Source organism: Fistularia commersonii, chromosome 3, assembly GCF_037954325.1.
Source record: "Fistularia commersonii isolate RoL2024-O1a breed Wild chromosome 3, RoL_Fcom_v1.0, whole genome shotgun sequence".
Classification (NCBI taxonomy): Eukaryota; Metazoa; Chordata; class Actinopteri; order Syngnathiformes; family Fistulariidae; genus Fistularia; species Fistularia commersonii.
The window spans coordinates 1,702,425-1,718,914 of record NC_141286.1 but is presented as its reverse complement, the minus strand read 5'-3'; the positions used below and the strand labels follow the sequence as shown (position 1 = coordinate 1,718,914).

The window sequence follows — 16,490 nt, the reverse complement described above, 5'->3', positions numbered from 1 at the left end:
TATAATGAGAATTCAATTCAGACAAATAAATAGCGTTGGTTTGTTTTTTAAACCCTGCGTCTCCTTTGCATTCAATTCGACAGAAACTAGAGCAGCAGGGGGAGAAAACCCGTGGGAGGCCGTCCTCGTATCACCATAGCAACGGCTGTGACGTTGCAAGCCCCGCCCACAGGTCACGGTCACCCCTCCCCGATAAGAGAGTGGTTCGTTCCAGCGAACAAGCCATTGCAATACAAACACTGCGATCGAACGGTTGAACGACGGCAATAATTCCACGTCTCTTAAGTGTTTATTCGTTCCAATCGAACAAAAAAAAAACTTTTTGTTTTTCAAATACTCAATTGTGTAAGACGACGACGGGTAAAACGGTTGTGTAGACGATTAACGACGACTGTATCTCCCACCGGGACGCCAGGCTCCGCGGAGGGATTCAGCCGACTTCGGTAACCGTCGGCAGAGAAGCCGCCATCTCCACCCAGCGCTCCTTCTTTCCATTTTTCTTCGTTTTTTCCTCCTTCGGTTCCGCGCTCGGCTTTTTTTCTCCGATCTCCGTTCCTATTTAGATGGCAAGCTTCCCAGACTCTGTAAACGAAAATGATATAGGTAAGTAAAAATCATTTCTATGCGGGTAGAGGGCTGTTATGTGTAGTTTAGCGTAATTCTATTTCCTGGCAGTAAAGCCCTTCCTTTTACATTAACTAACATGTAAAAACACGTCGTGGGCACTGGTTACAGTCGTTTTCTCGCCAAGCTGCAACTCGATTATGTTATATTACATGATTTATATTATATTATGTTGTTTATATATGGTTTATTATTGAAATGAAAGAAGACGTGAAAGAGCCACGGCGCTGCGTCATCAGCCATTAGCTTAAAGCGGAATGCTATCGTGTTGGTGTTTTCGTGGATTAAATAAATTTAATGTCATCATGTTCTTCGGTCGCTGTTTTACCCCCTTTTAAAAAACGGGATTTTTCGTTTTTAATGGCTGACAAAGCGAGCCAAGTTGCCTTAGCTAACCGCGGCTGAGACACAGATGAGTCCCTCCCCCACAGCAGCGGCTCTGTGGCGGTGTTGGGAGCGCAGAGACTCGGCCTACGTGCAGGATGACACATCGCTCCTCCGCCCAGAACCCCTCCCCACTTCCACTGGAGATACTTCTCTCCTGCCTACAACTTAAAACAATACATATTTCAAATCATAGACTTTACAATTTCTACATCTTAAAACCATACACATTTCAAATTACAGACTTTCCTATTTCTGGTTTAGTCACAGTCTACGTACTCTATGTTAGCGCAAATAAATGACCACAAATTACCCCCTAGCTCTTTGTTTCTGTTTTGTTTATTTTACTGAATAAGGTAGTCAGTAATGTTATATAGTTCTTCTAAATGTAACAATATGATAGCCCTGAAGAATTTAACCTAAGGAACCTATTTTTAAGATAAACCTTATTGATCCCCCACAGGGGGAATTCCTTTTGTCACAGCAGCATAACAGTTATACTATCAAAAAAAAGGAAATAAATATAAACATAAAGGCAGAAGGTAGCAAGTCAAAAAAAATCCACAAGGGTGAGAAATACACACTACAACTAAATAACAATATAAATAGTGACAAAAAAGTAATCAACTCTCATCAATAAATTACATTAACCAATCATAATTGACAATTGTTTTCTAAGATTTTTTTTTTCTTTAAAGGTGTTTGCTCAAAAGAACCCCATTCCCTTTAGGATGGAGATTATTGCTTGCTCATTCTTTGTGTTGCTTCTCGGAATAATTGTGAAATAGTTTCCATCAATGTGTGCTGTAACACTGCAATCGATAAAATGGGGCTGGTCAGTAGGTCCTGCTGCCCTAGACTTGGAGCAAGCACACTTCCATACGTTCACAGTTCGAGGATAAGTTTCTTTGAAATTTTCTTTTAAAAGGACAATTTGGTAATGATCTTGGAAATTGACCCACCCACTTTTAATGTGTAACTGGTTTGGTCAGCACAAGCCACTCACATACCAGTATCAGACCAGCCCACTTGGCTATAACTTCTGTCTTGTGTGTTTACATGTTAGCAAACTGAAGGACTCAAGAACTCATGCAAAATGGTGTCAGAGAGGTTGAATATATGAGCCACAGTCTGAAGCTTCCCTAACATTTTTCATTTTTTTTTCCAGGTAAGGCCAAGTTCATCGGTGAACTCCTGGTGCCTGTTGCTCCCTTTGACCAGAAATCTGGGCGGGAGGCTTGGGCAGTTGCCTTTGCACCCAATGGTTCCTACTTTGCTTGGTCTCAGGGGCATCGCTTTGTCAGACTCATTCCTTGGGCAAAATGTCTGAAGAACTTGTGAGTAAAAATCAAATTTCAAATCAATGTTTAAAGAATTTACTTCAAAAAATTGCTTTTGAGAGTAGTTTCCTGCCCAAACCTAAAATTCCTCTCACGCCAAGTATTGCGGAAGCATCCAGCAGAAAAAAAAATCTGGTTTAAAGGCATCATTTGCTTAAAACTGTTACTAGGAATTCTTCTTTTCATCCATATTGTGTAATTGGACTGTAGATACAAGATTAGCATTGGGATCACAGCAGGATGTCTTTCTGCATTGATCAAAATAGGTACCTAAAAGTTACCCAAAGCAGATAATGTCATATAAGACCTAAGCACCAAGTCACATTAAAATGTTGCTGTGCGGCCTGGGAGCGGGGTATTTCCATGCCTAACACAGAAAAACCAAGGACTCGTGCTTTGTGTATCAGCTGCCTTTCTGATTAACAGGCTCATTTTCCACTCAATAGGCCCTTGTGACTCAAAGACACATTTGGTATCGTAAACAAGTGCCTGTTATTCCCAATCGTCAGGTTTCGACTGGCTGACTGATTTAACATGTTGTCGCAAATACAGTACACCGCCCGTTTTACAAATGATAGCTTGAAATTTGCTTAATAGTACAATTAATGATATTTACTTACATATTACCAGTGATAATTTGTAACATATTGCAGTATAATAATAAAGGGTGTCCACAAGCTGTTACTGGAGACAAAAATGTTTGTTTAAAAATCGTCATAAAAATATCCAAAGAGATTAGTTAAAAATGCAATGAAAAATAGAAGATTGAAAAATAAAATAATTGAACAAATACAATCACGAGAAATAACATTGCAAATCTGTCAAAATGAGCCAAAATACTTCTGAAAATACAAGTATGAATAGTAATTAAATAAAGCTATTAAATATGATTAGCTATTAATTGCTGTTGTTTTTTTCCCTTCCAGTTCTATGGGCCAGGCTGGAGAGGTGACTAATGCATCAAGTCCCCGCCGATTGTCCCGTCAGAACAGCGATGGAGGCCAAGTCACCCCGGCGACAGGCGAGCCCCGTGAGCACGTCATTGACTGTGGCGACATTGTCTGGGGTTTGGCCTTTGGCTCGTCGGTGCCAGAGAAACAGAGCCGCTGCGTGAACATCGAGTGGCACCGCTTTAAGTTTGGCCAGGACCAGTTGCTCCTGGCAACAGGCCTCAACAATGGCCGCATTAAGATCTGGGATGTTTACACTGGTGAGGATGCTTTACAGTCTCAGAAATCGTTTCTAATTGTAACGAACCACCTCTTGTGTTCGATGAGATGAGATAGGATGAGAACAACTTTATTTATCCTGAAGGAAATTGTTGTGCCAGAGTTTCATGTGAGAAACATAACAGTAATAGATAATAGTAGAAAGGATGAAGAATAAGAAATACAATGAAATATGAATTGTTTTAACTGTTAGCTGTAACTACAAAGATCACAGTTTGAACACAGCGACCGTGCTTTTGTCTAGAGTATTTTAGACCAACTTTTCCTCCTTTGCATACATTTTTCTCTTTTTGCTGAAAAAAAATCAAAAACTTCTTTGATTTCTTAGTGATGCACAGGCCTCGCCAGGAAATTTGATAGTTCCTGAACTCTGTTGTCATCAGTGGTTAAATAAATCCAGCGATATGCTTGCCTTGTTGCAGGAAAACTGTTGCTGAACCTGATGGATCACACCGACATAGTGCGAGACTTGACCTTTGCCCCCGATGGGAGCCTCATGCTCGTCTCTGCATCGAGAGACAAGACCCTTCGTGTCTGGGACCTCAAAGATGATGGTATGCGGTGCCCGTTTCTATCCTTTGCTGCAGTTTTTTGGGCTGAACTGACTGATGTGATTTTGTAACGAAGTAAGCTACTAGTGTTGGTCAAAGCAAGCTGCTAACAGAGAAACTTTTCCTTCCAGGTAACATGGTGAAGGTTTTGCGGGGGCATCAGAACTGGGTTTACTGCAGCGCGTTCTCCCCCGACTCTTCCGTTCTGTGCTCCGTTGGCGCTGGAAAAGCAGTACGTACACAAGTTCCTTTCTACCTATATAAATATATTTGCAAGCCTATCTGTGTGCCATTGTTTGTGACAAATTATGCTCAATGAATGTAGTAATGAAATACATAAATATGCCCCTTTCTCATCTCCACATCAAAATAAAGTGCTCAGTGTCATGATAACTTAAGCTACTTGCATCCAGATCCTGTTTTGTTTGCAATGGAGTAAAAAGCTGCCAGTGTCCTGAGTTTTGCATGCAGCGCACACAACTGTATCACTGCTGTTCTGTATTTGAACCTGCAATTCAGTCCAGTGTTGAAGGGAGGCTAACCTAAGCTAAAGACATTGGAGCAGTTCAAGCTATTTTAAACAAGCTAAATCCTAAACTTAATTTGGAACTAACTTAAAACCGAAAAACATGTGTCTGTTGAAATGAGTAATAGACGGGGTGAGGAAAAACTCCTTCCCTTTATTGCATGTTGAATAGAGGGTATGCATGTGGGGTCACTGCTGTCATGCTGACTCAGAGTCAGAAAGACACCAAATGGAATAGAACAGTTTTGTGACTGACGGCAATAGACAGTTTAGGCTTGCTGAGTGTGCTATTTCGTAATCAGTGACAGTCAGCATCATGCCTCTTGAAACCGAAAGTCACATAATCTAATTTATGGTCGAAAGGGCCACGTAAGACCAAAAATGTTATTCGGCACCAATGGCTGACCAAAACTTATACGATTGACTAATCTGACTATTATTTTCTAAAATGATTTGTAGGTCAGTGTATCAGCGTTTAAAGTACTGGTTTTTGTCTACAAAAGCCAAGGCTGGTACCAGCAAATGTCCACACCAAAAAATCTATTTTACTCTCACAGAAAGATTAAGGAACCAGATTTTTTTTAATTGGTAGATTGAATACTAACATCTTTAAACATGTGGAATAACTATGGTAACAACCCTGGCAGTGAAAATTCGACTTGAGAGCAATTTAATTTTTTATCAGAGCAATAAGTATGTTAGGTTTCATGGGCCTTTGGCTGGAAAGGAAGTTGCCGAGATAACAGTTGAATCCAATCGAATTTGAAGAACTGACACATTTTTACTTCAGGTTCATCGTTTGCCAATGGAAAATGGGTAGTTTTACAAACAATGTTTTGCTTAGAATAGTGCTATATTTTGCATTGATTGATCACACACATTGCTAGGGGACAAACAACAATATATCGCTTTATTGATATTTGATCTCGGCCATGAGGGACAGTGACATTAATGCATACCCTCTATACACTTCATGTTTTAGCTGACATGTTTTTATGAATATTAGCTCTCATTAGATCTCTAATTGCACCTGTAGATGAAACATGGTAGACTTAGCGGTAGTTTGGTCAGGCTTTGTGTGTCCCTACAGTGTGTGTGTCTTGCTCTCCCTGTCACAGGTGATGGCAGAGCTCAGTGTGTGATTGGTTTTGAGGGGAGCGCCGCGCTGACATTTTGAGCAGCCGGTGTAAAGCGGGGATGCACAGTGCCCACAGGCCTGGCCAGGGGCAGCCTGGCACCTGACTGGCAAGGTCAATCTGTACGTAGGTGCTGCTCCGTGTCTGTCTACCTCTGCTGTCGCAGTTCCTCTATTTATTTTATTGATTTCAGTTTAAGAATATACAATTTAAACTGGTGGTTAAATACCCCCCCTATGTTCCCCTCACCCGCCACCCATTTCCCTCTGACCCCGCTCTTATCTCAAATAGCATCGTACGCACATGCTAGCTTCACTTTTGTCACTTGGTTAGCATGTCTGTTACTGTCAGTGTACATGTTTTCCATGCTAGCCTATTACAACACCTTTGTACTGTACAGCAAATGATAAAAGTTTAAGAAAACAAGTAAGATAGCCAGAGCAGTTAAATGACCCCTCACTCCCTGATTTCGTTGGTGTTGGCAGCAGAACTTTGTAAAGCTAGTATATAACCTTTTGGAAATGACAAAGCCTATTTTAGACAGCTTTGCTGGTTTTTCTCATCCGGATACAAATACGAAACCATTCGTTGTGCCCCTGCATTATAGGTAGCAGATATTTATAAAACTTCTCCTTCAAACCAGAGTGGACAAAAACTGACCATAAATTAATGAGTTTCCATGCGGTTTTTCTGTGAGCCTTTCGCCTTCTATTTAGAGCATTGGAGGGTTTGTGCCTTTGGCTGCAGCAACAAATTGTGTCTATTATTTCTGCATTCCTCCCTCAACATTCCTGTTCTTATAATTGGACATCAGCAGCTTACGGAGGAGGATTCTTGTGCAACTTACTTTGGGAAACTAAAGGAAAAATGAACTTTAACCATTTGTCTGCATGTGACATGATTAACTGCATTTTTTTTTTTTTTTTTTGCTCACAAGCCGCATTAGCAGCACTATTATGTGCAAAAGTGACACACCTTTTCTGGAGTAAACACTAATTCTATCCATGGATGATCCCATTTTATTTATTTTTTAACATATGTGGGTACTGTGTGTGTGTGTGTGTGTGTGTGTGTGTGTGTGCGTGCGTGCGCGCGCGCGTGTGTGTGTGTGTGCGTGTGTCTTTGTGTGTGCCTGTGTGTGCATATGTATACTGTGCCAGAGGTGTCAACCCTTTGGCCATAAAATATTCTTTTCTCTTGCAGTATCTGTCTCTCTTCGTAGGCTTCTGCCGGAGGTGCGAGCCTATTGTAAACACAGTGAACTAAAACTCTGAAAGGGGAAACCAGTGGAGTAACATTATGTTACCTTAAGTTACTACTTGTTTTTTTTTCTCATTTTTCCAAAGAATAGAAATATAGCCTATTTAATACCGTATAGTAAATGTTTCACTTTAAATGTAATTTGCTGATATTAAAAAAAAAATGTTCTTAAATGTTAATAATGTTATATTTATTGAAAACGTGACTGTAGGTGCATTTTGACATTTAGCCTTGCTGCTTGTGTGGCATGTGCTTTTTTGTTTGTTTGGTCTGGTTTAATATTGTACAGCTGTACTTTGACACTGAGCATTACCTAATTGTGTGTAATTCCTCCTATTTAATTTATGTATAAACGCTTGATCAGCATACTGTAATGCTAGACATTAGTTAGAGTATCTTAACTCTGCCCGAATCAATCCAGATCCTTGAACAGATCTCTCCTCACTTTGCAGGTGTTCCTATGGAACATGGATAAATATACGTTGATCCGCAAGCTGGAGGGGCACCACAATGATGTGGTTTCGTGTGAATTTTCACCAGACGGGGCACTGTTGGCCACCGCCTCCTATGACACTCGAGTCATCGTGTGGGACCACCACAAGGCCACCATTCTGCTGGAACTTGGGTAAGAAATACGCGGTGCTCTCCTTATTCCGAAAGAATTGACTTTTCTTTTTGTTTTGGTCTGCGCTTAAGAAAAGGAGAGACATCTTTAAGGATTAACTCCAGATGGTTGACAAATGAAAGGGCAGATCCATTGAGTCCATTGACATCAGCCTCAAGCTCTAAAGTGTGTGATCAAGTGATGACTCATTTCTGGCTTGATAGAGACGATCACTTCCAGCAAAACAATGCTATCTCTCCATTGACCACATTACTAGGCTTGAGTGTCATACATTGTTTCCCAATCCCTACTCCTTTAGTTTCTTTTTCTACATCGGCCAGTATTTGGCAGGTTTATGTATGGTTTCTCAAGCGGAGACAAATCCATTGTAATAATATTCAATAACAAAAATTACAACCAAAAACCAAGTCTTACAAATAGGACCAAGTCTGTGTTTTGGATCAATCCCCAATTTCTTACACCCACTACACTGCTGCCAAAAATATCAAGGACATGTATCTGTTTAAAAAAACAAAAAAAAAAATCACGGGACCATTTTTGTCCTCCATCAACTCAGACTCTGCTCTCACTAGTGAACCACAAACAGCAGTTCTTGATCTGGTTCCTAATGAAGAATTTTGTCCTGCATGTATGTTTTCAAATGTACACCCTCTGTTCTTGTTTCATCAGAACCAAACATTTCTATGACTTGATATTTCAGAATCGAACTGCTCATAATTGGGACAGCCACAAAATAATGAAGTGTGTTGCATAGAAACAATACAGAAGAGAAAGGAGACACAAAGTATTTTGGATTATTTGTAAAATGTAACTGTTCCTTAAGACATTTCCTATTGGAATGTACTTTTTTTTCCTCCCTTGCCACCATATTTTTGAGCTGCCCTCCTTATGATCTGGGGGGCTTGCGTCTGCATTGCAGCTTTAATTCATCAACTTGTCTTTTTAAAGGTCTAACAAACAGTTTTTAAACTTTCATTATATGATCAATAAATGCAACACTTCTCTCTTTCTCCTTCAGCCACCTCTTCCCTCCTCCTTCCCCCATTTTTGCAGGAGGGGCAAATGACCGTTGGGTTCGCTCTGTGAGTTTCTGTCCTGACGGCCGCCACATCGCTAGTGTTACAGATGACAGGTAAAACTCTTTTCATGACAAAAGTCCCATTAACTTTTTTTTTTCCCAGCAGTTTCCTTTCCGGACAGAAATCTAGAGAAACTTATATAACAAAGGGTAAATATGTGTCAAAGGTTAGCTACAGATTACCAATACTGGCTTTCATTTCAACACGTTTAAAGGTCATTATTGCAGGGTTCTTGTGTACGTTTTATGATATTTTTAAGGAGGTTATACCGTTGTAAACTGTTTGAAGCACTGAGAAAAACAAGCCGTGATAGTTGATGTGTTTTCTGGCTGAGGCTGTGATCCGATGATCTTCGGTGCAGGGCCGATGATTACAGCAGCAGAAAAGCCTGACTTTTGTCTGCCGGTTGTTTTTTAATCTGCTTGTGAGTCAAGGTATGGGCCTTGAGCACAGAGCGAGTGTATGCTGTACTCTCTGGACGCCTCACATGGCTGTCACAATGTGCCTATTTATCTGCCTGACCAATGGTCAGCCAGCTGTTCCATTGCTGCTGGAAAATATGTTGAAGAATCAGGAAAATTGCCATAAAATGGTGTCTGGAAACTCAAGTAAATCTTTTTTTTTCTGATAAACAATGCTGGTTGGAGTGTTTTGAAGAAATGGGAGAATAGAAAGGTGAGCAAGTGTAAGTGTCTGGACGAATGTAAGGGAACGTAAGACAGATGAATTCCCCAATGTGGCAATAATAATATGTATCCATGTATGTGGCTGAAAAACTGTCTGAGGTCTCCGATTGCCATATTATGGTATTTGTGTTGGAGGAAACAAATCACCTCCTAAAAGATGGTCAACTGCAGTGAGTCAGTGTCAAGTCTGAAGCTTATGAATACAGTGTGTAAGGCAAGTCAACCTGCCCCCGGTCAGTCCTGTGAGACCTCTGCACAAGTGTTGTTGTGAAGACTACTGTTTGAGGCCAGAGGTTACTTAGAACAAGACGGGACAAGACCAAAGCAGGTCGAGGCCAAATCAAGACCACACACACACAAAGGTAATATGAAAGTTGGATGTTGTTCCAGCTGTCTCACCGCACACTGTCGTGCTGAACCTGCACTCAGCTGAGTGGTTTCTGCCCTTTGTTATTTTACATATGTTCTGTGTGGGGGTTAACAATTAACAATAGGGTCTTTGCCGCTTTTCAGCAATAGCTATATACAAACAAAACTTTTGTGGTCTGGACTGGTCTTGAATAAAATGCATATTACGCAGCGCCCACAACCCATACAAGACTGAGTGAAAATGCATTTGATTTTGAGAGGAGTCTCAAGGCCAAGACAAATGCTCACGCTTCAGGTGTACCGTGTTCTGAGGTGCACAGGAGGGAACAAGATAAATTCTTGTGTTATTAAGATGATTGACTGCTCTTGACATTCTTTTGAACGTTCCTAATGGTTTATAAAAACAGGGGAGGTCAAGGTTGTGAGTCATTCCACACCTGAATATTCCAGAGGCTGTGACACTGTGTACTAAGATAGACACTGTGTACTATCTTATCGTATTTTATTTCGCTTATTTGTGGATTGTTTTCTTCAACTTCTTTTTTTTGTCTGAAAAGATGTTGATCGAGGCAATGAATGATTCCAGTGGTTGTAAAAGTAATGAGTGCATTTAACATTTAACAGCGAAGGCCGTCTTCTCTCTTTACTAACCCATTTGTCCTTTTGCTTGCAAGGATGATAGAATTCACAAAATGATTTTATCTCAGTGCAGCTGATCTCGTTATTTACCGGCTGTTGATGGTCAACAAATACCAGAAGAGAGAGTTTTACACCGTGTTTTAATTTCACCATTAATGCTATGCGGAAGAGATTTTTTTTTCCGTTATCTGCCTTTTTGTTTTGTCTTGACGTGTGCTTACTGTTCTCACAGGCTGGTTCGTTTCTGGAACATTGAAGAAAGAGCTCCTCAGGCCATCACCTCCCTTTCTCACGGCCTCTGTTGTGCCTTTTCTGCTGAAGGAACCATCCTTGCTGCTGGGTAAGACGTGCAGATCACATTTCCTCTGAACTGACTCTCTGACAACCAGGTTACAGCAGGCAAGAGCAGTTAGTGTCTCGGTTCGGGCTGATGCAATATGGAAATTTGTAGGACACCATATTAAGAGGCTCTTTTTCTGCTTAGTAATGGAAAACATTGGATAGAAACCAACTCTGGAACATGAGAATTATGTTTTTGATTATTGTTTTCTTGTTTTAACCAAAAATCAAAACCAGAAATTGGACAAAACCATTGCTCAGACCTTTGGCATATTAGATATTATCTAACGTGGTCATGGTTTTGTTGGACATTTCCTAATCACTTTCTGAACTTAAACTTAATTTAATTATTGAAAGCAGTTTTGCTTATTTGAGAGTGATTTCCTCCAGCTGATCTGATGTTTTTTTCTTTCAATCAACAACTGATACTATGTTTTAGTGATTCTTAAAGGTGAAATTGATTTCAAGACTGAAAAACTGAATTACTGATAAAGCAACTACACTTACAATATTTTCCAAAAAAAAAGAAAGATTTGGGTAAGAACTTTGTCACTAAAATTTGTCAGTTAATATTTTGCATGTGTGCTTCCTGTCACAGACCTCCGACATTAGCCCATCACTGATCTGTTGTCACTGGTTGTTTCCAGGACCGGAGACGGCAGCGTGCACTTCTGGGAGTGTCCTCGTAGCGTCACCAGCCTGCAGCACATGTGCAGGATGGCTCTGAGGCGGGTGATGACCACCCAGCAAGTGGAGTCCCTGGCCATTCCCACGCCACTCCGAGACTACCTGACCTACAGAGTCATCTAGCCCCGCACCCACGTAACCCGAGCCCACAGCAGCAGCCCGCTGGAAAACCAATGAATCGCTTTCTGAAGAAGAAATAGTTTTTCGGAGAACTCTCTTCGAAAGAAGTCAGGACAAAAGGAAGATAATTTAATCCGACGTCTTGGTCACAGAGCAGGATGTCTTGCTGTTTTTGTATATATTTATTTTTTTAAGTGAGTTTATCAGCACATGGTCTACCTGTAGGTCAGATTTGCTCTGTGGCCTCCCTTCTGCTCCACGGATAAGTGTAGTCCCTCTCCTCCCTCAAGACTTGGACGGACTTCAAGTTGAGCGGAGTCATCAGTCCAAGAGCTGTCGGATGAGCCAAAGGGACGCGGTACATTGAGCCGGCTCCATCCCTGATCCTTCTACATCCCATATATCTGGCTCAATTCACCATCATCTTCTTCTCCTAACCTTTCTCGTAAACAGTATTTAGATATCCGCAGAACAATCAAATGTCACTGTAGGATGGAAAAGTTAAACACAGCTTTTTTTTTTTTAATTTTTTTATACCAAAATGTATCTGCAGCTTGAAAACGGCCTGCAATCTGATTCAGTTAAATTCTCACTGGAAAGTTTTTCACCACAAGAGCATAACTTTTAAGCCAGTCGGTGAGTTAGCACATTTCTCTTTTTACTGAATACATTTTGTTTGAACTTGTCAAAGCATGTGCATGTCAAGCAGAATCCTCCACAGCGTTTACTGACCGGGGACAGCAAAACAATCGCAGAATACATTTTCAAAAATCAAATTTCAAATTTTTGGCCTTTTTTTTTTTCTCGTCATTTAACTGCTATATAGATAATTCAGAAACTCAGCGTTATGGGAAAAAAAAAAAGCTGCATAATTTATACGACTTGTCTGGAAATCGGTTATTTTTGTTCATCAGCCAGGTCGTAAAAAAAAAAAAAACCTCTTTTACAGAGCTGAAAGTAATTCCAAATAACTGAAGCACATCAGACATGGTGCAATGAATACCGATGGAAAGCTTTTGGCCGGAAAGCTATGCAGCAGAGCATTTGACAAGTCATGCCCTAAGATGGGGCTCCTGTTTTGCTTGTATCACATGCCGAAGCTGCAGCGAGGCAGCATGGGTTCCTTCATGATCAGCCCAGGCGGGGCAGAGTTTTGCTCGCCAGTGTCAACAATGAAGGCTTTGAAAAGTAAAGCGATCGGTTTGCAAAGAGAAGTGACTCGAGATGTTTGAAGCTTTAAAAGGTTCAACACTACATAATCGCTGCTTATTACAAACACAAGGTATTGTTTACAAAACAACCAAGTATGTTTGTGTTAAGTGCTCATGAAATGACTCACATTCTGGCTGCCTCACCACATTTAAGACCGATCTTTGTATCTATGTCTGACAGACATTGTATTATGGGTTGTTTGTGTAATGTCTATAATTGATTTCAAAATCACTGGAACAAGTCCTGGTAGTTGGTTGCAGCTGAAGATGATTAAATATATCAATTTAAAATTTTGAAAAAAACAGTTAAAAAAAAAATCTGATTAAAATTATGCATAAACTATGTTAAAAGTGGCTTTTTAATATATTCCTCTTTTCCCACAATCTCAAGCTCTTGTAGACGCGGATCATCAGCAAATGACAAATAATCATGTATGTTGGCTCTATGTTGCCGACTGCTCGGTTTTTCCACAAACATGTGACCTTCAACTGTGTGTTTGCGCGCAAGCAGTCGTGTCGTCGAGATATTAAGCCTTGATACTAGTATCGGACTTCCCGCCTTTGCCACTTAAATTGCTAATTATATTTGAACTTGTAAAATCTTGTAAACATTATTCCATGTGACATTATTGTATATACATTTTTTGTCTGTATACAGAATGTAGTTTTTTTTTTGTTTGTTTTTTCCAAGGTGTCATTCATATCTTGTTCTTTTTTTTTTTTTCTTTTGTTTAGCATTTATATTTTTGTGTATTTTTACTGTCGTATTCCTCTCTAAATGTGAAAACGTCTACACCTGTCTCCCGGCTAGAGCACAGAATGAAAGACGAACGCGCAGGTTCACAGTGAATTCTGTCGTATCAAAAAAAAATCAAAATTTGGGATGAATCGGACCAGCGGGCCCCTCGGTGTTTGCCGGAGCTTCACGTGGTCAGCGAGGAGGTGGTGGAAGGAAAGGAGCTCTTTTGTAAGCAGCGGCCAGTCCTTCTCTGACGGTCAGCCAAAGGTTTCCTTATCCTGTCAGTCTGCTGATAGAAGCTCCTCCATCTTCAGTGTTTGTTCAGGGAAGCTGCCTCACAGTCAGGTCAGTTTCTGAAATACAAATGAATGTACACGTTTCCGTTTCTGTTTCCTTTGTAGATTCATTAAAGGCTTTTTTTGACATAACAAGGTGTTTTGGCGTCTGTGGTGAGTGACTTTTGAATTGTAAAATCAGAGAAAATGTCAAATTGGAGGCCTGGCGCTTTTAGAAATGATTCAAATGATTTATGTTCTAAAGCAATTTGACATTTCAGGCATTGAATTGATGTTTGATGCATCTCATTGCAGTGTATTTGACAGTATTTTTTTGAAATTCATAATGACATTTCAATAATGTGACCTATCTGTCAAATATTTCACAGTATAATCCCTTCTTTAAATCTTTTTCTTCCTTTTTCTTTCTTTTTCACAAGAACTTGTGTAACATCACACCTCAGCCACACAACGCTGTTATTATCTGAAGTATTTGCAGGTTTTTGGATACAGGAGGTTGTGACAACGTTGCTGATGTTTAGTTATTGAGATAAAACCTCTCATGCTTGAATTATACCCAATATTTAGCTCCATTTGCTTATTTAATATTTGCTGATAAAATGCCCTTTCTATCACTACAGTGCGAGCTGTGTGTATGCCGTTATGTCGTGGTGCAAAACAGTCTTATCTGAGAAAAACGTGATAGTGAGTGAAGTAACAGTAGCAGAGGAAACCGTAAATCTCAGTGGGAAGGAGTTGGAAAATTACTCAACAGCTTACAACATCCTCCTGTGAGCTGAATGGAAAACTACCAGAGGCCAGCGTCTCTAAACACACATCCACACTGACACACAAAGTTGTGTATCTAAGCGGTTGCAGGTTTATAATTGACCTGATCAGTTAATCTCTGTAGTTAATCATTAGGAGGCTCTCGCACCAGATGCACACACTCTTTCCATGTAAAGAACAAACATTAAAACCATTACTAAATGTTATTTCTTAAAAGTTCTTAATACTTATTTGTTGGTTACAAATCGCCAGTATATATATATATTTTTTTTTCTCTTTCACCACTAACAATGCTGTGTTTATACAGTGACTTGCACTTTCAACTTCGGATGATCGTGGATAAAAAAAAAAAAAACAAGATTACAAGGACATAAAACAATCATAAAGAGAGCAATTTAAGATCAACAGAACACCGAACAAAGCTTTTCAGCTGTTGGGAAACTTGAGTGTGTGGAATATAATAGAATTGATCGAGTCACACTGCAGATCTTTTGTATTCAACCACTTTTAAAGAAAAGGGAAAAATATCCAAGCGGGAATAATGAAGTACAATTTTAAAAGCTTCATCAAGAATCAACCAGTGACTTGGAACCGTCTTTATCATTAATAATTTCTGCTTTTAATCATTTACGATCCTTTTAGTTTTTCTTGCTGCTGTTGTTGTTATTCCTAATTTCTGTGCAGCGCGGCGGTACATCAGTCACCGTCATGTGGCCTCTCATGAGGATGTGAGTCATGGCCGTGTTATGGGCTCTCAGGGCCGCTGGGGTGCAGGACAAACTGCTTTTCTATCCACATTTACTTCCTTCATTTAGTGAAAATAGACACAAAATAGACATTAGACAAGGCTGGGCGAACATACAAAGATTAGGGATTAGTATGCTTTTTAAGAATAAGAATAACTTTATTTATCCTGAAGGAAATTGTTGTGCCAGAGTTTCAAGTAAAACATAACAATAATAGATAATAATAGGAAGGAGGGAGAATAAGAAATACAAATGAAAATATAAAGTGTCAAAGTTAAGGCTATAGAGTGTTTTTATTTGTTATTAGTTGTAGTGCCTTTAAACTGCAAACTCCCAAAAGACAAACAGCGTGTGTGTGTGTGTGTGTGTGTGTGTGTGTGTGCTTATCTATCTCTTTGTTTGTATGTGTGTATGAATGAGTTGGTTGGTGGAGGTTTGAAGCCACTCTTGCAACTCATGCAACATTTATCAAACACACTACTAGAATTATCTAGAACAAATGCTGCAGAAACATGTTGGTGTTTGGATTTCAGGAAAAAAAAGATAATAACAACCCTGATAAAATATGATACGCGTAGCTGGGAAAACATGCTTATCTCTAAGTGGAGAGTAAACTGATGTGAGCTCAACTATTAATATTTGAGATAACAGATATGAATCGGATCAGTGTTTACTTTTAGAAGAGCTTACATATTCATTCACCAATATTGATAAATTATTGAAATTTCAAGGTTTCCAGTAAGAAATGTATGCATTGTAGAAAAATAACCTCATGGAAAAAAATCCACTTAATTTAATTGGATATTTTTCAATGTATAAAGTTATTGATAGCATTAACATTGCATTCAACTTTATACATTCGTTATAAATTCATTATAAAAAAGATGTCTATAAAGATACTTGCACATTAGGTGTCATTATTCATTTCCTCATTTATACAGATTTCCACCGATGCGCTGTAACGTCACATATTTAATTGTTTTATCATATCTTCTTGTGTAATATTTTGATAATGATGAATGTGATTTTTATGATCATCTGTATTTATTACTATTATTCATTAATATATTATGAGTTGCAGCACTTTTAGTAGCAGTGTTATTAGTATGGGTGTTAGTGTATTTAAGTATAAGTAA

General features: G+C 39.5%; 1 protein-coding gene across 1 annotated transcript; it reads left to right on the top strand.

Annotated features, from left to right (window-relative positions):
- Nucleotides 1-221: 221 nt before the first annotated feature.
- On the top strand, nt 222-13,972 carry wsb1 (WD repeat and SOCS box containing 1). The gene is made up of 9 exons (XM_086141079.1): nt 222-603; nt 2,177-2,345; nt 3,275-3,558; nt 4,000-4,131; nt 4,260-4,360; nt 7,503-7,675; nt 8,694-8,807; nt 10,681-10,788; nt 11,435-13,972. Exons 1-9 carry the CDS (start codon nt 564-566, stop codon nt 11,595-11,597), a joined length of 1,284 nt encoding a protein of 427 aa, XP_085997205.1. The 5' UTR covers nt 222-563; the 3' UTR covers nt 11,598-13,972.
- Nucleotides 13,973-16,490: the final 2,518 nt, after the last annotated feature.

Bases quoted from the DNA above. Each gene is read 5' to 3' on its own strand.
- wsb1 (XM_086141079.1), top strand. From the start codon at position 564: ATGGCAAGCTTCCCAGACTCTGTAAACGAAAATGATATAG. The intron at 2,346-3,274 runs GTGAGTAAAAAT...TTTCCCTTCCAG, and splicing joins GCAAAATGTCTGAAGAACTT to TTCTATGGGCCAGGCTGGAG. The intron at 3,559-3,999 runs GTGAGGATGCTT...GCCTTGTTGCAG, and splicing joins GATCTGGGATGTTTACACTG to GAAAACTGTTGCTGAACCTG.